We start from the raw sequence: 24,890 nt of genomic DNA, 5'->3' as shown, positions 1-24,890 counted from the left end.
TTTTTATGATTGCAAGCCAGCCTGTAATGTGCTGGTTGGTAGTAATTGGGTGGGTAATGGTATAAATGGTTTCTTTTTGGAAAAAAAAAAATATTGTTTGGTACTAGATCGTGCTCGGAAACAGCGTTGGAGGAGATCTCTTGCTTGAGGTTTTATGCTGCATTGTTTTTCTGAAAATGGTATTGAACTGAGCTGTGTTTACATGAGCAAGCCCTGCAGGCAACTGTGCAGTGAGCATGTTCAAAACTGTTCCTTTATGGGTATTTTTAATACACTTGCAAATTGTGTGATTCAAAGATACTCGAGGCCTGCTTGCAATTAGCTTGCAGAAATCTGTAAACCATTGGCCTGCTTTTCTGAAGATGCAGAGGAGCCCAAACCCCATTGATTCCCTTGGGAATAGGATTCTCTAAATCCTTTGTTTCTCCAGGTTGTTTTTGTTAAGAAAATCTTTTAAGCGCATAAATACAAACAAGCGAAAGAACTTCTCCTGTGCTACAGGATGATTTCAGGGTTGAACCCTAAGTTCTGTACTGGCTAGAGAAGTGCTGCCAGCACCGTTGCCCTTGCTTAGTACCTTGGGCAGGATGCTGCAGCGGTGCAGCGTGAGCCAGCGCAGAAATACTGATTGACCAACTCATCGCTACAGCTGAAACGCTGCAGGCTACGACAGGGCCCTTTATATGCCTGTAGCCTTTGAACTACAGAGCATTAGACTGCAGGGCTTTAATGTTTTGCATTTTTAGAAACGAAGCACTTGTGAAATATACATGAAAAGGCTCTGTAGCTGGGGAGCTGCACTGGTATTTCGTGCGTGGCATGGTGTATTGATGCCACGGCAGGGTAGGGTTACCGCATGCGGACAGGCAACTCCTTTGTGTGTGAAACAGAAAGGTGAAGAGTAGCATAGCAGTGACACCGAAAAGGTGTGGAGAGTTGTTAGAGGTACAGTTCCCGAGTATGCGTCAGAATCGAGTTTACATCTAGGCTTTTTATTTTTACTAGAAGATTGCAGGGTCTCTGCCTTGCACTCTCTAGCACTTAAACTCACGAGGACCTATAGGCTTAAGATACCCTGAACTGTAATTCTGGGGAAGGATGAATTCTAGGATTAAAGCTGTTTGTGGCAAGAGTGGCTTTTGGGGAGCTTGCTCTGTGCCTGGCTTTAAGAACTGGTTTTTGTTCAGAACTTCCAAAGCTTTTTGGTCAAAGGTTGAGAGGTGGGAGAGAATGTGGAAAGTGACCGAAGCAAAAGCAGAAATTTGAGCTGGCTTAATAAGACTCCTGCCTTGTGAAACTGCAGTGCTTTTAACCCTGCTAACGTCTGAATCTCGACCCTGTCTGGTACTGCTGGGTCATGGGGGATGGCTGAATGAATAACGCTCGTCTTTCTTACTCTCTTCTCTTCCCGGGCAGTCTTCAGCCTGGCCTGGCAGAACACGCTCAGGGAGATGGCCAGGAAGCTGAGGAGCTCTTGCATAAAAAGCAACGACTGAACATGGTTTCTTCATCTTCTGATGGAACGTGTGTAGCAGCTCGCACTCGCCCAGTACTGAGCTGTAAGAAACGACGGCTTGTTCGACCTAGCAGCATTATGCCCCTTTCCAAAAAGGTTAGTACTGTCCTTTTATTTTTTTTCCTCCTTTGCTGCAGCATGTAGCACAAGCTCCACACACAAGGGCCTGGTGAGCTCCTGATGTGTTGGCCCCCTGCTTTTACTATTTCCACAAAGAGGTCTCCCTGCTTTGGGAACGTTTGTGGCTATGGAGAGGGGAAAAAATGGAGAGGAAAAACAGGTCAGTGGGGCTTCAAAGGCTGAAAAGTAAAGGAGAAATGAAGGAGAAGCTCTTAATTGATGGAGACTTCTCTTAGCTGTCACTGTGGAGGGGAGATGCTGAATTCTGACACGAGGTTTTCTTTTCTAAAACCACCCAGCCTAAGGTAAACTTCAGGCTGGGTAGTTTAACGTGGTAAAGCTTGAGCAGTTGAGTGAACCTTTGGAAAGGCAGGTATCAGGAAACCTCTACCCTGAGCACAGGAATTAACACAGACCCAAGAACTTGCTGGAAAACTGCAGCTGTCTGTCCAGATCTATGGGGGATGTCTTGCAAAAGGCTTGCAGAAGTGACCCTGCTCCCTTCTGCTACTTTGGAAATCGCTGAATGCTGTGACTCTGTTCCTTTCCTGGTTTTGTTTTCTTTTTTCTTTTTTTCTTTTAATTTTGTACTCTTCTCTGCATAGTCCTGCCTTGCCCATATGCAGGATTCAGTTCAGTGGAAATACAGTTTATTCCCTGAGCACCCTGTGTGGGGAAAGGCCACGCTTCATTCATTTTTGACCTCCCTTAGGAATGCCATAAACTGTCAGTTGGAGGATAGATGGTAAGAAATTGAGGGAATGAGGACATTTTTTGTGCATTTGTGCTCTTATGATTGCAGAACCATAGATGGCTCAAATTCACTTACCTTTGAGTCAGTGTTTCAAGTCAAACTTCATTACCACGAGGTTTCAGGGGTTTTCACTCTGCGGGAGCTGGAGTTTAAGAGAGAAAGCCCAAAAAGCATCCTTCTGCTGAGCAAAAGAGATTCTTGGCCAGCTGAGTTAGCTTAAAACAGCAGAGGAGTAACCAGTTAACGTGGGGTATTTCTGGTGGACCTCTGCACTGACTGCTTGTGAGATTTTCGGTGTTTTGAAGCTGACGAACTATCTACCATCCCTGAGGTCGTGCTGACTGTGCACTTGCTGTTTGAGGAAGGTCTGTTAATTCTGAGTTAGCTCTTGACCGCATTCCTCAAGTACATTTGATTATCCGAGCTGGTTCATAAGAGCAACTCCAAGGAGTGGAAGAAGTGCCAGATAGCAAAGGATTTGTGTGGACTCTTCCAGATATTCAAGATAAAATATTCTTCAGGTTAGGAGATGGCTTGTAGAAAAGAAGAGAGGCTTAAAGGGGGAGAGGCTCTGTAGCCTGCATGGATTGGGAACGGGATCGGTCTTGTGGAACAGGACTGGATAAAGATATTACCAGTAGTCCAAATCCTGGTGTAAACTGGTCAGCTCCATGCCTTGTTCCAGCAGTTTTCCTCATAGTTTGCAAATTATTGTGGTAATTCTTAATGCTGTCATCTGTGCACTACACAAACACAGGTCTCTCTGTTCCTCCACGTAGGACGCGGTTCTTGGATCTTTTTGTCTTTTTGTTGTTGTTTTTTTTCTGGTTTCCCTCCGTTTGGTGCATGCATTTCTTGAAATGTGCACCCAGAACTGGGCGCAGCCCTCCAGCCCGCACATGAGTAACGCCGAGTAGAGGCAGGATTACCTCACTTCGCAGAGCCATCCTGTTTATAAAGCCCCGTGGGGTGCTAATTCTCAGTAATGGTACGACACTGCTGATTCATGCTCGTTTTCTGATCCATAACCACCACAAGATCCTCTGGGCAGAGCTGCTGCTCACTTGGCTCTTCCTCCTCGTCACGGGTCGCTGCAGTGCCTGCCTGGTGCTTTTGCCCGTAGTGAGTTGGGTTTGATTTATTTGAGATCACTTCTCTAATTTGTAACCGTGCCTGGGATTGCAGCTCTTCCCTTCAAGGTGCTCGCAGCCCTTCCCAGTTCTGGTGTTGTTTGCTGAGCCTTCAGGATATTCTCTCTTCCATCATTCAAGTCATTAGTGGAAATTATTTGAATAACGCTAGACTCAGACCGGGCTTTTACAGGATCTAATTTGATGCATCCTTACCTTCAGACAGGGATCCATTGGTTGCTGTCTCTGTATGGGTTTTACATCCAGTTGTGCCTCCGTGCCACGGTGGTTTCATGTAAGGGAAGTCTGAAGTCTGTAAATCTGTGAATCGAAAGTCTGTCCTGGTTAAAAAACAAAAGGAAAAACACTCTTCACTCTGTAAAGACATCCCTATAGGTGCCAGCTCTTGGCGCAATGATGGCCCTCTGACTTGTCTGAACTAGAAAAAGGCGTTTTTCCTCTCTGACAACGAAATTGTGCTGCCTCATGGTTTTCTAAATGGGTTTTTCAACCTAGATAAACTCTTTTAGTCAAACCTAGTAGATGTTCAGCTGTGCAGGCGAGTTGTAGTTCTCAGGTTTGTTTACGTGGGGTAAAAGTGTCCGTCTTTGAGTCTGGGCTAAGTCGGTGGGTTTTCTGCAGGGTATTACAAAAAACCTGAGCCTTGAGGACTTTTTCCAGCTGTCAAAGGGAGTGTGTGAACAGAGCCCTTAGAAACATGACCTCTGATATGCTGAATTCTCTGTCCCCTTCCCAGGTCCACCGTAACAGCCTGGTGCGATGTAGCTGCGATGTGAACCCCTCGTGCGCTCTGTGCGGCACCCGAAGCTCGACGACTCTGGAAATCCAGTACGATGCCCCGCTGCTGGAGCGCCTCTCCCAGCTGGACTCCTGCATCCATCCTGTTCTATCATTCCCAGATGGTAAGCACAGCACCCACGGTAGGACTGGGGCCTGAAATGGGAGACGAGGGATGTGCAGGGCCCTGGAGGCTGCTCCTCCAGCCTGCGCCGCCGCCCTTCACCCAGAGGAATCGCAGAGCTGCTGGGCGCAGTTGTTAAGACCGAGCTCGTTCATCTGCAAGTGGTTTTAGGAGCAGAGCGCTTACTGGAGCCTGCGAGTCCACGCTGGGACCCAGCCCTCGGGCTGGTGTCGTTACAAACCAGTTGAGAAATATTGGCTTCTGCAGAATTTATTCATCTGTGTGAAATTACTTGTGGATTGGTTGAAGTCACAGAAAACTTCTTTGACCTTGTATGGAATCGTAAACGAGCTGAGCTGGGTCAGAGGGTACAAGAAGGGATGTTCCCATTAGGATGCTCATTTCCCTGCGTTATGCTTTCAAGGTTAGTCATCGTTAAGAGGAGTAATTTACCAACCCTGGCTGTGGGGCATTCACACTCCGGTGTGCAGGGACTTCTCCCTGCCTGTGGTAGTTGTAGTTTCCGGAGTTGTCTTCTTCCTAAGTTGCCACCTTAAAAACAAGCTGCTGCTTTGACCAAAAATGACTGCCCTGCAGGCAACTGGTGTCCTCCTGTCGTCTTTTCCCTCTGATCACAGAATACAGGGCCACGAACTGGCACTTCTATCAGGAGAGCCAGGAATTAAACAGATCGCAGCAGTCGCTTTGCTTGCTAGGAGAGGCTGGCTGCTCGAGGTGCAAGACACCGCTGGTACCGCACGGAGGGAGCTGCACGCTCCTGCTGCTGGTGATGAGAAGTGCTTGGTCTGGGTTAAGACACAGGCTTGGTGTGTGTAGAGCTAAATTCCAGCTTTGTGCAAACTTTGTGCAACAGTAGGAAATGCATGGCGTGTCTGGGAACAATTAATCTGGCATCTTTCAGGAGCCCTGTGTTTAAAGCAGACTTTAAAAAAAAAAATAAATAAATGTGGGCTATTTTTAAAAACTAAGTCCCCACCCACCCCTAAGAAACATCCCTGTGTTAAGGAATGCTAAAGGAATTGAATGTGCTGAACTCCTGCAGCGCAGCACCGGTAATCCTCCGCCTGTAGTGCTGGATGTGACACCCCGGGAGGCGCTGAGAAGCCCTGTTACAAACCATTGCATCACGGCCACCAGGAGATCCTCATCCATTTTATTAGGGTCAGCCGCAGCCAGCTCACATGATGAAAGATCTCTTCTGGCTGCATGAGATTAACAACTTTGTGTTTAAAACTAGAGCGTTCAAAGCTTCAAAGGTCTGCACAGAAGTACCTTCACTGCCTCCCTCCCAGAGCCGGGGACGGAGTCACTTGGATTATTTCCTAATGCCCAATAGAGTTTTGCTGGGGTTGCTTTTTGGGGCTGGGGGTACCTTCCCAGCAAGGCAGGGGAAGCGCTCAGCCTGAAGTCGTCGCGGTGTCTCCCCACCGAGTGGCAGCACCGGTTGCTGCTGGAGCTCCCGCCTGCGGATTTTGGGGGTTCACCCCGAGAGCGATCGGTCCGACTCAGCCGGGGCGGAGGCTGCGAGCCGGAGGCTGGCCTCCGAGCCGGGAGCATGTGCCGGCTTTTGCTTTGAGCGTCCCTGGGGCCCCTCCAGCAGCCGGGGCTCTCGGGTGCAGTTTGCCAAGGGCAAAACCACCGGGCGCTGCAGGAGGAAAAAGCTCCTTCAGTTCTCCTGGCGGGGAGGCTCGGGTGGCTTTTAACCCGCTTTGTCCCTTTCCCTTTGCTTTCTTTTTTTTTTCTGCTTCGGCTGATATCTAGCTGGGAATTTTCAGATGATGTAATAACCTTGGTGGGAAGGATGGGAGCCGCGGCGCGCGGGCTCGGCGCGGTTGCCATCTGCCGGTCCCCGGGCAGCCTGCAGCGCGCTGCAGGAGGAGCGGCGCTGGCGCTGCGCGGGCTCCGCTGCAACCAGCGCTGGCGGCAGGGCAGAGAGAAAACGCGGCAGATAACTCGTTTTTCTGCTCTCGGTTTGTCTTCCTTTTTCTCCTCCCTCCCAACCTGGCCCGTCCTTCCGCAGACGTGTGAGCCGCTGTGCAGGGAATTAATTTCCAGAAGAACGCAAAAGATTAGCGAAGAGGCTGTTTTCCCAGAGGCTGCAGCATCCTGCTCTTGAACCTTGCTAGCTGCATAATCAGAGGGTTTGAACCCTCTCTTCTCTTCGGGACGTGTCTCTGCAAACAGTGGCAGTGGCCAAAGAGCTTCTGTCACACCGTGATCACCTCTCCTTCCCAAACAGATGGGGCCAAACCAGAGCTTTAGCTGTCCAAGCCTTCTAAACGCAGCTGTCCTGGCTTTTTCCCGAGAGTCAGGTTCCCCCTATTAATAACAGCGGGCTCCAGCCCGCGCTATGCCAGCTCCCGCTGTCCTGTTTGCCTGTCCCAGCTCTGCTGGGGCTTTCCAGTCCCTGGAACTATTGGGAAATTGTGAAGGGGTTCAAATATCAGCCATCGAACCTGTCGGCAGGGCTTCAGTCCCTTCAGGTTGCCCTCTGAGGTTATCGAGATGGAGTTTCCAAATCCCAGGGCAGCTCGTGGTCGCTGCGGTGTCCTCTCTGCAGGCCTCGCAGGGAGCTTTATTCCTGCTGCGGGGCCCGGGAAGGTTCATCTCCGAGCAGGGTTCCTTCAAAATCCCCGTGAAAATGTCGCGTGAGACCTGGGGGAGGGATGTTTGTACTGCTTGTGCTCATCTTCGTGCTTCTCGCTCCTGGTTTCAGCAGCGTTAGCCAGCACCGAGCTGTCCTGGTCTGTGCTGAGGAAGGAGAGGGATGGGTGGGATGCCAAACCTCGTGCTGGTCTACAGCGATCTTACGGGGTAGTTGGAGAAGATAAGAGAACTACCGAGACGTGAATTTGTTAACCTGAAAGGTTTTAATGCTTTTCCAAGCTGGGATTTTGGCCCCTTGGGCGCACAGAAGAGAGCTGGGGCTCGGCAGAGAGATGCACAACACCAGCGTTTGGTGATCAGGTGGGAGGTTTGAAGCTCTGGGTGTGAAAGGAAGGTTTATTTGTGGCACTCCTGAGCCTGGGGGAGCCTCCTGCTCCAGCTAGTGGTGTTTATAGACTACCGTATGGCTCAGGCTGTCCGCCCAAGCACAGCACTGAATAATCTCATTAGCTTCCATCCTTCAGCTAAGGTCAGCGGCGCACATGTGCGTGGGGTTGGGGTGAAACGAAGCTTGAGGAATGTGGGCAAAAGCAGCGTCTGCCGGCCGCGCAGCCGGACAGCACGCACGTGCTGGCTGTGAGGAGGCAGGATTACATGGGGCCAGGTACGCCGGGTGCTGGGCAAGAGGGTTAGGGGCAAAGATGGGGCCGTGGGGGTGTGCCGAGGACGAGCGGAGCCTGCCGTGCTCGTGGGCGGCTGAGTGACCCAGCGCTGCCTGGGGAGAGCCCTGGCGTGGCTGCTTTCACCCGGAGCCTCTGGAGTGTGCTCGCTTAGCGCAGCGTTCGTTAGGTGCTTGAGATGCCACATCAGGCGGATTAACTTCACACAGTGCTTGGCTGGCTTTTGGGCTGACCTGAAATGGAGGACTTGAGCTGAATTTCTCTCTTCCAGCCTGTACTTCTCTAGATTTGATGTGCTGAGATAACTGGGCTTCTTGGAAGTCAGATCTGAGGTAGCAGAACAGAGCGTGGCAACACGAGATACCTGCTAGTGGTAGGGACACGTGGCTTTCCTGACAAAGGTTTCGTTCCCCTGCCAGGATGTACTTGGGCTGTGAAGTCTGCGATAACGTGCTTCTCTCAAAGAGCTGCAGGTTGGAAAAGCTGGCTCCTAACGTTGCAGGTCCTCCGTGAGCACGAGGAAGGCAAACCCGGGCTGTGCAGTGAACGCCTGCCGTGTTTGTTGGGGACTGGGGGACAGTCGTGGTATTTCTGGGGCGTCATTCAGCTAACGTGAGCGCTGTGGTTTGTGTTTTGTGTCCTCCTGCAGACGTGCCGACGAGCCTGCACTTCCAGAGCATGTTGAAATCTCAGTGGCAGAACAAACCCTACGAGAAAATCAAAGCTCCCAAAAAGCTCTCGCTCAAGCACAGAGCCCCCATGCCTACCAGCAGCCTGCCCGACCCTATTCGCAAGGACCGCCACAAGCTGGTGAACTCGTTCTTCACTGCAGCCAGTAAGTGTCCCCCCCCGTCCCCGCCGCGTGCAGAAACATCGCCCCGGTCTCGTACCCAAAAGCAGTGCAGTCCGGGAGGAGAGAGGAGGATGCCCTTCGAACTGAGCCCTCGGGGATGAGGCCAGGGCTGAAGGTGAAACGCGTGCAGGATGGTGAGGTGGTCCCGGTTCGTAGGGACCCCTCCTCACCCAGCCCGAGGCTGTGCTCACGCAGCTCTCCCGGCGCGGGCAGTGCCACCGCTCAGCTCAGCGCGGCTGCCCGGGGCCGGGATGGCGTTGAGCCCGACCCGGCTGGATTCACGGAGCTGCCACGTCCTGCCCGAGCCTCCTGTGCCGACAGAAAGAGAGGTGAAAACAGGCGTTTCATAGCTCTTTCTTTGTTCCCCTCCTCAGAGCGCTCACATCAAAAAATCCAACCAGACAAGGCACACAGGCCGGCTTTAGACGATTTTACGGCCGTGTCCAAGGCCGAGAGAGCGCCAGAGCGCTCGCTTGTCCAGCCTCCTGCCTATGACAAAAAGCGATTGCGAGACTGCTCATCTGAGAGGAGTGAAGGTAGGCTCCCACGGCCAGGTCTCTCGGGGGGAGCTTGGGCTTTGCTGCATACCCAGCCTCTCTCCCCCTTCGGCCTCGGAGAAGGGGGGAACGCACTGCTTCTGGGCCTTGTCACCACCGCAGCGACGCCTCGTGTGCTCTAACTGCTTCTTCCCGCAGGGCCTGGCAAGCTGGCAGCTGCGGTCAGAAGACGCTTCTCTTTCCTGCAGTGCTCCTCAGCACTGGCCGTTTCTGGTGCAGACGGTCCTTTTCTCTGCCCCCAGCCCCCCCGGCCTTTCGTTGCTAACGTCTCTCTCTGTTTTCTCCTTCCCTCCCCGTGCAGTGTTGAAGCATCACGCGGACGTCGGTGGCCCGAGCTACTTGTCGGCGGCTGCGACCCCTGCCCCTCACAGCCCTATAGCACGGCAACTGTCCACCTCCTCGGAAGGCTCTGCCCCTGCCAGTACGAGCTCACAGGGCACCTCCAACGCAGCCGTAAGTATCCGCTGCCCGTCCGGAGGGGCTTCTGAGCTCCTCTCCACCACGGCATGGCTCAGCTTCCGAGCTGTTCCAACTAGACTTGAGGGCTCAGTGTTGCTCTTACCTCGCTGGACCCGCTGGTTCGGCTGATGGTGGGATCGCTGGCCCTTTTTCTGCTCTGGCTTTGGGTTTGCTGCACTCCTGGATTGACTTTGGCTGTGCAGAGAGCCAGTCAGCTGCAATTATAGGTTCACTGCTAGTTCAGTAGCTGCTGGTAAATGTTCCTGTTCCCAGTAGTCCCCTGGCTTTGCTCCACATCCGGATTTTGGTTTCTGAAGTTGTCTGTGGATGCCAGGAAAAAAAGAGTAGAAGAGCTGAGCACCAGCAGCGTGTCGCTGCTGCTACAGCAGTGCTTCCACTGGGATGTCTTCCCCTTCACGGCCTGTTCTGTGTGTGCTGGGCTGGAAATGGGGCTGGGGGCAGATCAGTGGTGGCTGGGACCTCAGCTTGCACTTGGACACAAGCTTCAGCAGTTGCTTAACTCACATTGTCCTCCGAGATCTGCTCAGCCTCCCAGAAGGATGACGGGATTTGGGACCTTTATGGAGCGGCATCTGAAAGTCATCAGTGAGCAGGACCCCAGCTCCACCCTGCTCTGAGCTCTGAAGGCAGCTCAGGAAAGCTCCTGGCCCCTCTCTGTGGCACAGCCTAGGCTGGACGCGGGGCGGGTAGGAGGCACGTGTCCCTGCAGGCTCAGAGTCCGCCGCGTGCCCTGGTCCTTGCTCCGAGCTCTGCCAGCTCCCAGCTGGGTTCCTGCCCAACGCACGTTTGCTGTTGCGTCATCAGCTGTGTCATCAGTGATGCCAGCTCAGGGTGGCCGAAGAACCCAGCCAGCCATGGTAGCTTTGCTAGAACGCTCTAGGTGCTCTGGGGAAGAGGACAGCTCTTCTCCGCAGCAGTAGTGTCTCGGGACGCCATCTCGTTGTGCTTCGTGCGCTTCTCTCGGGCTTGCTTTCCGCTTCTCTCGCTGCTTTTTCATAAACCCGTTCTGAAAAGTGAGGTTGCTGAGCGGTACTGACAGCCTCGCAGCTGAAATGATGCCTCAGAAATGTCCACTGAAGGGCGAGGGGAAGCCCTGCCAGGTAATCCTGTGCCACCCGTCACTGCCCGAGCGGACTGGGCAGGCTGCTAACGTTGCATCCTGGCAGCCGGTTTCTAAAACTCCTTCGCTTCCTTTCGGAGACTCTTCTCGGTTCGTGGCACTGGCAGATTTTGACACTGTCGTATAGATTGGAGCATTAAACAAGTGTGATAAGCAGAATCTATATTTGTTTTGGAGAAATGGTTGTTGGTGGTGGTTTTTTGCATTCATGGTTGTGCCTGTTCGTGCTGAAATTAGGATTTATAAAGTCTGTCTTCTGCAGTCTGCAGACGAGCTGAGGCTGCAGCTTTGAGTTACAGGCTTCCCCATTCAATCTCAGTGGAGTGTCGGTTCTGAAAACAGATGACAAATTAAACAAATCTGCTGATCACAAAAGTCCAGCAACTCTTCCCAGCCCCAAAAAGCCTCCTGTGCTGTTCCAAAAGCCCGAAGCTATTGGTGTACGCGTGAGTTGCTGTAAGGCAGGCCAAGGTTTGGGTCTGGTTTAGTGGTTTTGCAGTAACTAGCGGCGTGCAGAACCTTGCCACGAAATCAGTGCCCCCAGATTTGTTCCTTAGGGGAGGTGGAATGGGCTGGGTTGAGCGGAGAGGTGTGTGCGTGAGGGGAGGCGCAGCGTGCTGCACCCTAACACTCCGGGGGGCAGCTGGGCCGTGCAGTCTTGCCCGCAGTCTTCGTTTTCTTCTGTGGCTCCCCAGCAGATTTTGCTTCAGAAATGATGCTCCTTGTTGCGTTTCACCAAATTCAATACAAATTTGATTGAGGCAACTAAGCAAAGTGCTGTCAGCGAGTGTGGGTTGAGCTCCGAGTGTAATACAGGAACACTGCTGCTTGGGGACGTACAAGCATCTGGTGATACGATTCCACATGGGGAAGGGTCTGCTCTTCTTCTTGGATCAGGGAACGGATGTAAAAAAGGACGTCCTCGCCCCATCTGGGGGTGCTGGCCCTCCCAGAGCCCCCCCGTGCAGCACAGCGTGCCCAGCCTGCTGGGGGGCACCCAGCTTCGTGCTTCGGCTCCCAGGGGCTGTGCACACAGCTCAGAGCACCCCCAAATATCGCCCTAATACCAGGAAAAACAGGGCGAGGAACCTGAAGCGTGGCGATGGCAGCTGCCTACCCGCTCGCATCCTCATCCAGCTCCCGCGGCGGGTCCCTTGCGCTTGGGCTCCCACGTGTTTTTGCCCAAAAAGCCGCGGGGATCGGCGGAGGCGCAGGTAACGTGCAGGTGGCTTCGTCAGGGAGGCAGCACGCCGAGCTGATCCGGGAAGGTTGGTGTCGCCGTGCCGGCAGCGCTGCTGTCACAGGTCTGGGGGAGGTTTTGGGATAGACAGATGGTAGGAGGGCACCCAGCGTTCAGCCCGGTTTAAATAGAGAAGTGTGTAGCTTATTTCTGTCTTGGAGAATCTATTCCAGTCAGAAGTAAGATGCAGATGGAAGCTGTTAGGTTCTCAGTACAGCTGTCAAAACCCGAGATGAACTGCTGGCTGGCTGCTTCCCGTCCCTGCTTTGCCACAGCATCGTGTGGCAGGTCCCTGCGGTGCCCCAAGGAATGGGGCTGTGATCCAGACGCATGGTCCTTCACCGTCCCCGTGGTCTCAGCACCCCCTTCACACTGGTAGGAGGGAATAGGATCGTATTAAAGCAGTAAGATGGCAGTAGAGGAGGCTTTTTTTCATCTTTCTCTGGCTTGGCTTCTCAGCCGGATCAATGTCATGGCTGTGGCGGGAGGGGGAACGGTGGCGGCGGGGTGGAGATGGCGGCTGAAGCTCAGCAGCCCCTGCTCACCTCGCTGCAGTGCCCGGGGGGCCACCGCAGCCTCGTCCTTGTTCGTGCCTTCCAAACCAAGGGCTTTGGTTGCCCTGCGCCCGTGGGGGAAGAGGGCTTCCAGCAGGCGGTAGGCAAATTCTGTGCCCACACAAATTGCTGTTGGCCTTGGGGTCTGTCGGTCGCAGGAGACCGTGTCCCGTGAGGCCACGTCCTTTTTGTGTCAACGGTTTAACGCGGCAAAACCTGCAGCCCTTCCTCACGTCGTTCTTGTCCTTACGTTCCAGCAGCCAAGGAGGAGGAGAGGGGAGAGCTCCTTCGATATTAACAACATCGTCATCCCGATGTCTGTCGCTGCAACAACACGCGTGGAGAAGCTGCAGTACAAAGAGATCCTCACACCCAGGTACGTGCCCCAGCCCCAGCTCGAGGGGGGCCGCCTGCTTTCACCGCGCACCTCTTAGGCCTCAAATTAAGCCTAGGGCTTGCTCCAGTGGCTGGTGAGGAAAGGGGCTTCCTTCCTCCTTGAGAGTAAGAGAAAATTCGGATCATATCACTGAAACAGACTTTGGGCTGAGTTAGGGACTGTGTTGTCTCAGTGTCCGTGGTGCATGAAAGCCGCCTGCCCTGCTCACGTCTCCCCGAGCAACCCGAAGTCATTCTGGTTGTTTTCTGCCCCGCTACGAAGCTGCCGAGTGCAGTGAGCTGAAGGTCTGGGTGCTTCCCGGCCCTGCACGCACCCGGGTGTGCCCTGGTCCCCTGAGGGTGGCTGTGGCCAGGAGCAGAGGCAGCCGTGGGAACTGGGAGTCTCTGCCCGAGCTAAGTGCGAGGAGGTGAGCTCTCAGCCCTTGTTCAGGTGATCCTGGACGAACGCCGTGGGTGAGATCGGTCGCAGTTTTGTGCGCCTGAGCGTTCTGCGGGGTGTGCTGACTTGGCTGCAGCTGGTGCAGCTTCTTCAGCCAAGCTGCCTGGCTTCTAGTCCCTCTTTTCCCTTCGAGTTTTCCAGTTCTCTTTCCCAGCTTGCCTCCTTCCTGCAGCCTTTTTCTGGGTCCCCCTCCTCTTCCCAGGCCCGCTCCAGTGCAGGGCAGGGAGGGAGCCTGTTGCTGGGCCAGAGGAAGAGGAGGAAACGCTGCAGCATCTGCTCTGCTTCCTCTGCCTCCGCAGGCTCCGGCCGTGCTGCCAGAGCAGCGCCGGGAGCTGGGCAGGGGCAGCAAGGAAGGGCTGCAGCGGGAGGAGGCCAGGAGCTGCGTTGCCCATCCCTCAGCCAAGTGAGGAAGGACAAATCTCCTGCGTGGGCACTCAGTGCGCACAAACCGCCTGCTTCCTATGGAAAAAATGTGCTCAAAATGGGTCAGGCTAACGCAGGAAGCGGAGAAACTCTTGTCTGGTACCACAGGGGGGGGATTTTGGTAGATAAATGTGGCTGAAGCTGAGTCAGGATGTGTTTCTCATTGTGCCAGGCTTGTGTTTCTTCTCCCACAAAAGGTGGTGGTGGGGTGTGCTGGGCATGTGCTCGGCCGTGCCCGTGACTGACTGCAGTCTGACTTTGTGTGTTGCAGCTGGCGTGAAGTGGATATCGGCGCTCTGAAGGCGAGCCCTGATGAAGACAACGAGGAGGTGAGAGCTGCTTTATGTCCCGCTTAGCTTGGGACGGGGTTGAGGGCAGCTAACTGTGTCGGTGGTGGGTACCGGAAGGGTACAGACACGGGGACCTCAGCCGAGAGGTGCAATCTTTGCCTTTTTGGCAACAAAAGGGCACAACTGACTTTGCAGAAGCCATTCTGGCGTTGGTTTCTTTTTGGAAACGGGGTGATAGGGCAGAACTTGGATTAGCTGGCTGGGCACAGCGGAATTTGAGGTCTGATTGCTGTCAGGAGACCTTTCTGGGCAGCAATCGTTTATGGAGATAGTCTAATCAAGAAATCATGACCGGTCATGCTGCTGTAGTTATTATTTTAGCTAAACTGCTATGATGGTATTTCCTTAAACCTCTGTGTGAGTGCGCTCGCTCTGGGATAAATGGCTTTCCTTTGGTTTTTAGTTCTTAATCCCTTCCTTAGCAATGCAGACTCAGTTTAACAAGGTGCTTGCTCGCTCACTGAGGCACCTGCCTCCCTCCAGACATCAGCACTTAAATTCATGCTGTAGCTAATGCTGGAAGAACTGCACGTAGCTGTGTGTTTAACGTAAGCAAGCCCTGACCAAGCCTTGTACCATTCCCTTTCCAGATCGAGGACTTGTCTGATTCGGCCTTCGCTGCTCGGCATGGCAAGTGCGAAGAGATGGAGCGGGCCCGGTGGCTTTGGAGCACGAGCATGCCCCCGCAGCGGCGGGGCAGCAGGTATGCTGTCGGCATGCTGTCCCTGCGGGGCACGGGCACGGGTGTCCCGGGGTCAGCAGCGCTCGGGCAGAGGGCGCAGTGTGCTTCCCTCGGCCCAGGCATTGTTCCAACAGATCAGGCTTTGTTAAACTGGCTGGTGGATAAAAATGGTTGGAAGTTTGTGCTGGCATCAGAAAGGTTGCTCGCCATGTACAAGAGCAGCTGGAGGAGCCCCTGTAGGAGTGGGACGGGGTCTGGCTCAGCTCAGGGGTAAGTTACCCACCGGTGAAGTTGCAGACAAGCAACTCTTGCATCGTGTGTTTGGATTCTGCTTTCATGGCTCCGGAAGAGTGGAGGCTTGAGCGCCAGCTCAGGAGTCCTGAGAAAAACAAAAGGGCTGAGCTGGGCATCCTTAAACAGGAACACGGAGCAGTTGTGCTTAGCGTTGTGCTGCGTATCACGTCGCTGCTCGATAGCTTCGGCAACGTTGCTTTGGTGTTCCATTTATACGTGTCCTTCCAGTCCTCTGATCACCCGACACTTCATTCCTGTGCTGCAGTCTCTTTTTGTGAGTGGGTGTCTAAAACTGCACGCAGTTTCCAGCTGTGGATCTCTTCTTACGCAGCTTTACGATGAGATTCGCTCCTTTCCCTTTGGTTTCCGATGCCTTGGCCTTGAACCACTCTGCTCTTGGGCAGAAATTCTTGCCGAAGTGCAACTGCGACATGCACTGGTCTTCTTGGTATAGTTGTGGTTTCAGATCAGCCCCGTCGGGGGGGGCGTGGTCGTGCAGGACTTCAGCAAATGCAAAGGTTGCGTCTGTCAAGCTCCATTGCTGCTGCTGCTGCGCTTCATCTGCAGCTGCATTTCCCGGCGCCGGTTGAGCGTGGGACATTCTGGTGTTTGTCTGCAAACTCCTTCAGCCAGTTTCTCACATCTGTTAGTACTTCACCCTAACTTTCCTCTTCTCTAAAAACCTCCTGTAGGGACGGTGGTGCAAGGTGGTGTCCCGACTAGGTCACCGAAATGAATTCATCGTGCAGGTGTAGAAATGCTGGTGAAAAGGGGCCTCTGGAGGTCTCTGGTCCAGCCTCCGTCTTGAAGCAGGGCTGAAGATCAGGTTGGCCGTGGCTTTGGCTAACATGGCGTGAATGTTTCCGAGGATGGAAGTTCCCCCACCTGTGTGGTGGCTGGCGCAGGGCTGCCCCCACTTGGGAAGTAGGTTTTGCTGCTGCTGCAGAAGGCAGCAGTTGGATCCTGCTTTCACCTCTCTGCCAAAACGAGCCAGCCCAGCTCCCTCTGCTTCCCGTGACCATCCTGGGACCCTCTCAAGTGTCCCCAGGACCCCGCAGGGTGGGATGGGGATGGAGGTGCCCCTGCTCCACTGGCCGCGTTCCTCGGTGCAGCCGAGGATGTGGTTTGCTGCGCTTGTGGTGTGCTGTGCTGAGCTCAGCTTGGCGTTCACCACATCCCGAGCTGCTCCTCGGCAGGATCCTTGCTTGGTCCTCCGTGGCCAGCCTGGGCTGATGCTGGGGCTGTTTGCTGCAGCTGCTTTGGTCCTTAGAAACTGCTGAGGGCCTCCTCCTCGTGGCCCAGGAACTGCTGCTGTGCTTTGGCCAGTTCTTGCTCCTCGCCCGGAGAGTGCCGGGGGCCAGGTAACGGCAGTACACATTGGGGTGAAGTCGGTTTTTCTGAAATGTCGTTCTCTGAAGTGACCCGCTCTAGCAGATCTGCTGAGCGTCTTGTGGTCTTCCTGCCTCGTGTACGTAACAGATCGGTTTGTTTTTGTGTAGCAGCTTCTAATGGCATCTTGACTCAGCACATCGTGTTTCCATATAGCCTGCTGCAGGTGTAGCTATGCTGTTAGTGCAACTTGGGCTGGGTTTCTGTGTTCTGATGAACATTTTAGCCCAGATAAATTTTGAAGTATGATCCTTGGCCATCCTTCATTGATCCACTTGCTGTTGGAATTCATCTTGATAAGATACCTACAGACAGGGAGGCGTGAGATGGGCTTTTCTGTTTGCAGCCTTCGGGTCTCTTATCAGGGAATCTGTGTAGCTGCTCAAGCTTCCTTAACTCTTGGTTTAAATCTTCTGAAGTCTAGGGCTTTTACCGTGCTCCTCCCGTGCCCACCTGTTGAATGTGGTGCGTTTTCAGCGTTACCGATTCACTACAGTTGGTTCTTGAACTACCCTGTGAGGTGTCAGGTGGCGTGTGGATGATGTCGGGAACACTTAGAGGGGCTGCTAAAAAAAAAATCTGATTTCCTAGGGGCCTTCTCACTTTGGCATTTAAGCGGCACTCGCGGCGTAGGAGCTGTGTGGGACAAGTTTCCTTAGGAGAGCAGCGTCAGCGCTGCAGTGCCGCATCGAGGCAGTGGAGACGGGGCGCGGATGGGCCTGGAGGATTCAACCTCGGGGCTGTGACGTTCCCTCTTGGTGCACGCACCGAATTCCTGCAGCATTCCCCGCTGTACGGGCCCTCCCGAGGCGGGGATGGCGGAAGGGACCAAAGGGTGGCATCGGGTGGCAGGGAGTGGTCTGGGTGCCTGTAACGGGACCGAAATCAAACTCTGGGATCTGTTCCTCCCTCAGGTCCTACAGATCGACAGACGGACGGACGACCCCCCAGCTGGGGAACCCCTCGACTCCCCAGCCGGCATCCCCCGACGTGGGCAGCTGCCACTCCCACTCGGAGCTGTCCCACACCCACTCCCCGCGCAGCCCCATCAGCCCCGAACTGCTCTCTGCCCCCCTCACGCCCCTGTCCCGCGACTCCATGCGGCTTCTGTCCAGCGAGGACACGCGCTGCTCCACGCCCGAGGCCGGCCTCGACGAGCAGGTGGGTGCAGGTCCCGGCCGTGGCTGCTGGCGCTAGCGCCGTGCTGCTCACGGTGGCACTGCAGCGACTGCTGCAGAGGCGTGGAGGTAAATCCGGTGCTCAGACTTGGCTGGTTAATTCCCCTCGCTGTGGGGCAACAGCTTGGAAAGCTGCATGTGGGGAATTCGGCGCGAAGGCTCGGCTGGACGGGAGGCAGAGCGTAGTGCCGTCCCGTGCTGGAACACGTCCCGCTGCCCACCAGCGGTGGGTTCGGTTTGGCGGCTGCCGCGTCCTCGCCACGGGTGCTGAAGGTCCTGCTCTCCGTGCCCCGCTAACGGGGCGAGACTAAGCCCGCCCCATAGAGCTGCCCACCTCAACCGCCGCTGCGGGCAGCCGGAGTCACGCACGGAGGGGGAGCAGAAGAGTTTGTCCGGAGGATTTTCCATAGCCTGGTGTCTCTTCCCTTTAGGCCGTGCTGCCCTGGGAGCGGCGCACCTTCCCACTGTCGTACGATCCCAGGACAGAGTGCGAGGACCAATCCGACCCCCAAGACCGGTCGTCGCGCTGCACCCGGCGCACATCGGGCAGTAAATCCTCCCGGGAGACCGATGGCACTTCTGCTTTGCCCAACCTGGCCAGCCTCAAGAGCCGAACCCCCCTGGTGACACCCTCCTCCTCTTCCTCCGCAGCAGTTCAGCGGCCAGCGCACAGATAGAGACATACGGGAAGACATGAGCAAAACCAACACACAGAACTAACTCTTGGCATTAAAGCTTCCAAAATCTGCGTTTGATATTCAAACATCCTGCCGGGAATTTTCACAGTTTTTAGTGAATTTAAGGAGTTTAGAAACTGTTTTTTGTTTTTGTTTTTTTCCATGTTTCCTTGTCACACAAATGAGAGCCCCCAGATTCCTCCCAGCGGAGTGAAGCCTCGGGAGGGGAGCAGCCCACCAGTCCCCCTCCCTCTTTCCTCCCCTCCCCTCTTAGGTGTATAAAACTAGAGCACAGGATTTAGCTGACTAGCGGACTTCGGGGATAGTTTTTCTCAAGCAAAAGGGTGTCTTTTTCTCTTAACCCGCTCCCCCTCCCTGAAAGGTTTTAGTGGAGTGAAATTAGTGGTGAAAAAGTGATGTCTTGGGGTTGCAACCTTCACTAGCTGTCTGTCCTCACGTGCAGCGTGCCCACCCTGCACTGCCACCCTCCGGCGCTGCCCTACCGCAGGTTGTGGTTCCAGGCGTCCCGGGGGGGTGACAGCCCCCGACCCCCCCTCTGCCCCCGGCCGCCCCGCACCGCCTCCTTCCTTCTCCTGGTCCCGGAGCAGCCGCCGGCTGTGCCGAGCCCTGGCCGCTGCCTCAGCCGGGGAAAAGGAAGGACCCTTTTAGCCGCTTGACGCACAGCTCCGCGTGGGAGGAGAGGGATTTCGGGCACAGCCCTGTTCACACCTCGCGTTGTTACCCGGGGTGGGAGGTGGGGAGGGGAGAGCCCCCCGCGTGGTGCGGCCGGGTGCTGCGAGTCGAGGCAGGACGCGCCGTGCACTTACGGACTCCCTTCGGGGATGTGGTCGCTGGCCGAGGCCAGCAGCAGCTCTCGGCTGGGAGATGCGGGTCTGCGGCTGTCGCTTGGAGCTCTGCCTTTGTGTCCCCTGCGGGGTTGGGAAGGTTGGGTCGGGGCAGCTCTGGGCTGCGGCCCCGAGGAGCCGCCGAGAGCTGCGGGTCGAGGGAGCGTCCCATGGCAGGAGCGGGGCTGGGCAAGTCTGGGTTGCAAGGCCGAGGCGCTGGGATGGTTCCTTTCGGTGGGTTTGGTCTCAGAGAGAAGGGGAAAAAAGAGAGGGAAGAGCGGCGCTTTATCGGGTGGGTGGGCAGCTCCCGCCGGCGCTGACGTGCTGGGAGGGATGGGGATCCGTCACCACTGCTTCGCTCCACTTCCACGCACGGTCCGAGAAAGGTGTCGATTCTGTTTCATTTCCGAGTCTGCTCTGACACGCCACCTCCTGACAGGTATTTTGTTTTGGAACCAACTTCGCTGTTGTTCCTCCCGTCCCTCCCTCCCCGGCCCTTTGCACCCGCAGCGACTCCCGGATCCCGCACACCGTTCCCATCTGTAACGCTTTCTGATCCCGACGGTGTGGCTATTGGTCCCTGTCCTGTTGCTAGCATTGTGCCTGTCTTATGTATAATCACATCACCAAAAAAAAGGAAAAAAAATACAAAGGACATATTTTTTTTTCCATTTTGTAATCGTAAAGAAATAGTAGCTAAACTGCTTAATGGTTGGGGTTTTCACAATTTTCAACATTATCTAGTGTTTTTGGTTCTGTTCTAGTTTAAAGGATATGTCATCGTTTCTTTAAAAAAAAAAAAAAAAACAAAAAACAATGCTACCATATCCCTCCGCATAAGTGCTTTTCTATTTATAAGGTTGAAAATTCTGAATAACCCTTTTAGCATTATAAAAACCACAAAAAACACCTTGTATTTTGTAAATATTTTCTTTTCCTGCTTTGAGCTGTGTAATGTCCTTGTTATATAGAAATGCTTTTCTTCCGAGAAGCTGATCTTTGTTAATGTCTTGATTCTGTTGGCAAAGCACAAATGTGCTTATAAAAAAAAAAAAAAAAAAAAAAGATTAAAAAAAAAATTAAAACAGAATATTCTATGCAAAGTGTGTTTGTGAAACGCTGGCTTGGGGTGGCAGAAGGGAGCCTTCGGTGCGCTCAGCCCGGCCCCGGGCCCATCAGCCGCTTCCCTCCCACGGCCTGGGTGAATGGCCTCTTTTTTCTTTTACACCATTATTTCCCAGCAGTTATTGTCGAGGAGTGAAAAGAGGAATTGTTCCGCGGGATCTCCGGATTTAGGCGTTGCGCTGTGATATCAGATCAAGCAGGACCAGGGCCTGGTGGCGCTTCCCTGAGAGAGCCCAGGAGAACCGAGGTCTGCCCCGCGGCTGCCAGTAAATGCCTGGGGCTGGGTGAGGCTTTTATTGTGTGTTTAGGGTTAACTGGCTGGTGGTAAGTCATGCCCAGGTAGGGTTTGTGGAAATGGGGCTGTTACTGCCACACTCGAATGTCGGCAAGAGGTGGGAGGCGACTTCCTTGGATGCTCTTAAATTTCCAAGCTAAGAGCCCATTCTTTGTTCCTGGTCACCCCTGTGGCTGGGAAACGGGAAGCTGCGGGGCGATTGTTCATCAGCTGATCAAAGGAGTAGGAGGCAGCGACCTGTGCATTACCCGTTTATTTACAAGTAATGGAGGAGGAAAAATCCAATCTGAAATGCAAATGGTGGCGGCCGGCGGTCGCACTGGCAGCCGCGCTGGTTGCAGGCATTAAACGTGGGGTTTCTGACCCGCACGAAGCGGCGGTGCCCTTGGGAAGGTTTGCAGCGGTTGAAGGCCCTTTGGGGCTGCTTTGTGGCCCCCGAAGTGCCGGCAGCTGGAGGGTCCTGGGCAGCAAAGGCTAGGAACGTGATGGGCAAGGCCCTGGATACGGGCCGAAATTGGTGAAAAGGGCGTCACCACGGATTGGAAGTGGGCTCTGAAAAACCCCAGTGTTCACCCCTAGCCGTGGGCAGAGCTGTCGTCAGTCCCTGTCCATGGCACCCCTGGGGATGCTGCTGGCCATGGTGGGGTTTGTCATGGACCATGGACAAGGTGTGCTTGCCACCCTCAGCCCCCTGCAGTGCAGCCAAAACCCAGCCCCAATGTTCCGGAGCCCCCACGGGGCCCATCACCAGCTCCCTGCCGCTCCCCAGGCGTTTCCATGCTCCCGCCCCATGCGAAAGAGGCGGCGTTTCTTGTAGTAATGACTTTATTTCCAAATTCACTTTTACGGCAACAGTGTAAACCAGTTGTTAAAACGCACAATACACTATGGACATTCACAGACAGGAAGCTAAGCTAGAATGATACACTGAGATCAAACCTGCCCTCCCCTCCCCAGCGCACGAAGGGGCCGCGGGACTGCCACCGCCACGGCAGTCTGACACTGGCAGTTCACTTAACAAGCGTAATTTCGAGTGCAGAAACACGGTTTTTGAATCAGTGTCGGTTTCAACCCTTTTCAGACCAAGATGTGTGTGGAGTAAAGGGAAAGCCGTGGGTCGGTCTGGCCAGCTGCTCGCGGAAACCCCCAGGCCCAGGTCTGAAGGCGGGTCGGGGCTGGGGCCGTGGCTCGGGCTGCTGGAGGGGGGCAGCGGGAGGTGCTGGGGGGGGGGGACCGGGGCTGTCCAGGCCCCCTGCGCCCCCCCCATGGACCCAGGGCAGGGGCCGCTCGCTGGAGCCGCAGGTGAGGGCTGACTCCTGGCGCTGGTGTCCCTCGGGAGCCACATGGAGGGGGCCAGAGGTACGGGGCTGGGGTGGGCAAGCACAGCTGTGGTGCTGCAGCCAGAGGGGTGGAAGGGGTGACGGCTTGGGGGTGGGGATGTCTCCCACTCGCTCGCTTTTACATAGGACAAAAAAGCCGCAGCGGCGCCTACATCCCACAGCGATACAAAGGGAGTCACGGACTTAAATACAGATGCTTACAATCATCGAGTCAACTGAAACGGAGCTAGCAACACGCCGGACGTGGGCTCTTGCCCCAGGGGCTGCAAAGACAAGGGCTGGACCCCCAACCACCACCACCTCCACCCCACCAGCCCTGCTCCAGCCTGGAGCAGGCGGCCTCCCCCTCGGCCCCAGCCCGCACCCAGGCACAGCGACCCAGCACCCTGCAGAGCCCGGTGGTGTGCACCCATGTGAAGGCCACGGCAGCTTCATCCCCTCCTGCTAAGGATGGGAGCAGGGAGCGACTGCTGCACTGCCCCGAGTAGCGGCAGCTCAAACGGCCTCGGCGGCTCCCAGCCTCCACCCCGAGGCCTCCCCTGCCGCCCCAGTCAGACTGGGATTTCAGCCCCAGCACCACGTGCCCCTTGCTGGGAAAGCACGGCTTTCCCTGCAGCACACCCCGTAGGGCCCTTTGCCGGTCCTGCGGGGCATCCCGCTGCCCTCAGCTCCGCTTCCAGCTCTGCCCCAGCCCCTCGGCTCACGCCTCCTGGGGGAGATGGGGAGGGAGGATGCGCACTGAGCTGCACCGATCGCATCTCAGCCTCTTTGGTTGTAGAAGGAAGGGGCGCGCGGGGACGGCGGTGGGTGCAGCACAGCCCCCGGCCACCCCCTCATGAGCCCTAGGTTGCCACAGGAACAAAAGCAGTGAAAGCAAGCACTCAGCTCCTCTCCCCTGCGTGGTGTGTGGGGGGGGGGGGACAGGTAGTGCTGTGCGACCGGGACACCGACTGGGTGCAAACGTGCTGAAACCGGGAGGGCACCTCGGAAAGGGGCGGGCAGTGCCACGGAGCAGCCACTGGCCCCGGTGCAGCTGGACTCAGGACAGGACCGGGGGCACTGCTGCCATGCACCACCTAAAACCACCCTCGCGCCTTCCCCTCGCGTTCTCCCATTTGTCTCCTACCGCTGCCAACGGCACGAGAACAGCAGAGCCATGGAGCTGCCACTTCCTTGACCTCTTAGCTGACCTTGCAGGGAAGAAAAAAAAAAAAAACAACAAATCAACCCCAAACTGTTACAAGCTGCACCCAAATCCAGGAGCCATCCCAGCCCTGGAGCTGTGAGTGCCCCTCGTGCCACGTCCCCGGGCCCCGGGAGGCGCGCAGCCACGGGGGCGCAGCGCTAGGACACCCTGCGCGGCCCCCGGCCCCCCGAGGGAGCGGGGAAGCGGCGCTGCGTGCACCCACGCACCCGGCAGGCATGCGGTGCCGGGTCTGGGCACAACCCGCAGCTCGGCAAGGGCTCCCCACGCCTGCCCTCCTCGCTGGGCTGTGGCGGAGCCGGCGCGGGGCAGCGCAAAACTACTTACAGCGTTTTCAAACACATGCTCGTTTATGAAAACAATCACCCTGGCACGGTCCAAGCATATACAGACAAATCTACTCTACGACACGAGGGGCTGCCAAAGGAACGGGGAAAAGCCTCTACTCATCCACTCAGCGGTTCCAGCACAGCCACGGAGAGGGAAACGGCCGGCCGGGGCCCCTTCTGCAACGGGACACCCTGGTGTCGCCGGTACTCCAGCTGCCGGAGCTGAGAGCGGGATTAGGGGATACCTGGCAGTTACCTTCATACACATCTCGGCTTTCAGAGGGAAAAACAAAAGGTTTCTTCCAAATCAGCAGGCAAATTTAATGCAGAAAGGGAGGGCACCTGCCTGCAGTCCCTGGCTGCAGCACCCACTACCTGCGCTGAGTGCAGGCCAGGCCTCCAGCCCGGGCAGCGTTAGGGTAACGAGCGTGGGGAGCCCCGGGGCTGCCACCCCCGCTCCCCGCGAGGCCCTTGGGGTGCTGGGGTCAGCGTCGTGCTGGGGCTGCCCCCTCCACCCCCTGGCTCCTTCCTGCTGGGACAGCGAAGGGACGAGGGGATGAGGGGAGGGAGCGGGGACGGGCACGGGCTGTGCGCTCCGAGGAGCAGGGGGAGAGGAGGTTTTGTACCTCATAGTGTCTGATTTTGAAGTCCTGGAGCTAGAGCTGAATGAACAGTAAAAGCAGGTTAAATCATTAACCAGTTAGGGGATGGGGAAGCAGCTGTAAAAGGAACAGAGGAAGAAGGCCAGATTATTATTTTTGTTTCTTTTCTTTTTTTTTTTTTTCCTTGTCTTCTCTCATCTTTGCCCGCCATGCCCCGATCACAAGCCCTGCTTGGCCAGCGAAGCGGACACTTCGTCAGCTAGCGTGGCGAGCTGGGGGGAGTCCACCATATTGATGCTGCCGGTGGAGGAGACATTGCTAAGGCGGCGCGGGGAGGCATCTCCGGAGATGGTGGGGGACTTGTAGACGATTTCGGCGCCGTGGTCAGTCTTGGCTTTGGCGTTCTCGCGGAAGGTCAGCTTATGAGTCTCAATCTGCAATGAGAGGAGAGGCCGGTGAGCAGGAGGACGGGGAGCGCGATCCGGAGAGGCCGTTTTTACCTGCAAGCACTCCGCTGGGCCACTGCCGCTGTGCAGCTGGGAGGAAAGCGGTGAGGAGGCAGCTGAGAGCTGACCGTGGCACTGGGGACAGCCCCCTCCCCTGGGCTGCCAGCCCCAGGGGCCGGAGGCTTGCTCGGGTCGCTGGCCTGATCCCTCCCAGTGCCCCCAGTCCTCAGGCACGTCCCTTCCAGTCGCCTGCACTGGGAATGGGCTCAACCGGAGGGGGGTGGCAGGGCTGGGGCACCTCGGGATGCCGCCGGCTCCTTCC

The 24,890-nt window shown here is 55.6% G+C and overlaps 2 protein-coding genes across 28 annotated transcripts in view; one reads left to right on the top strand and one right to left on the bottom strand.

Annotated features, from left to right (window-relative positions):
- The window catches only part of KANSL1 (KAT8 regulatory NSL complex subunit 1), a 94,660-nt gene extending 74,346 nt beyond the window's left edge, over positions 1 to 20,314 (top strand). For 5 of the 8 annotated variants that reach the window (XM_080565408.1, XM_080565407.1, XM_080565409.1 and 2 more), the window contains 10 exons: positions 1,417 to 1,612; positions 4,278 to 4,443; positions 8,400 to 8,585; positions 8,978 to 9,139; positions 9,462 to 9,613; positions 12,812 to 12,930; positions 14,084 to 14,141; positions 14,753 to 14,865; positions 17,442 to 17,688; positions 18,137 to 20,314. In XM_080565408.1, coding sequence (XP_080421534.1) covers positions 1,417 to 1,612; positions 4,278 to 4,443; positions 8,400 to 8,585; positions 8,978 to 9,139; positions 9,462 to 9,613; positions 12,812 to 12,930; positions 14,084 to 14,141; positions 14,753 to 14,865; positions 17,442 to 17,688; positions 18,137 to 18,382 — 1,645 coding nt within the window. In that variant the 3' untranslated portion in view covers positions 18,383 to 20,314. The remainder of the gene's footprint in view (positions 1 to 1,416; positions 1,613 to 4,277; positions 4,444 to 8,399; positions 8,586 to 8,977; positions 9,140 to 9,461; positions 9,614 to 12,811; positions 12,931 to 14,083; positions 14,142 to 14,752; positions 14,866 to 17,441; positions 17,689 to 18,136) is intronic. The other 3 variants (XM_080565411.1, XM_080565413.1, XM_080565412.1) reach the window with 3 other exon arrangements.
- A 1,140-nt stretch (positions 20,315 to 21,454) lies between these two features.
- MAPT (microtubule associated protein tau) overlaps positions 21,455 to 24,890 on the bottom strand; it is a 52,142-nt gene continuing 48,706 nt past the window's right edge. For all 20 annotated transcript variants that reach the window (XM_080565422.1, XM_080565429.1, XM_080565414.1 and 17 more), the window contains one exon: positions 21,455 to 24,556. In XM_080565422.1, the coding sequence (XP_080421548.1) occupies positions 24,341 to 24,556 (216 nt within the window). In that variant the 3' untranslated portion in view covers positions 21,455 to 24,340. The remainder of the gene's footprint in view (positions 24,557 to 24,890) is intronic.

This window comes from Anser brachyrhynchus (genome assembly GCF_964034855.1).
Source record: "Anser brachyrhynchus genome assembly, chromosome: 22".
Lineage (NCBI taxonomy): Eukaryota > Metazoa > Chordata > Aves > Anseriformes > Anatidae > Anser > Anser brachyrhynchus.
This window is presented reverse-complemented; position numbering and strand designations above follow the sequence as displayed.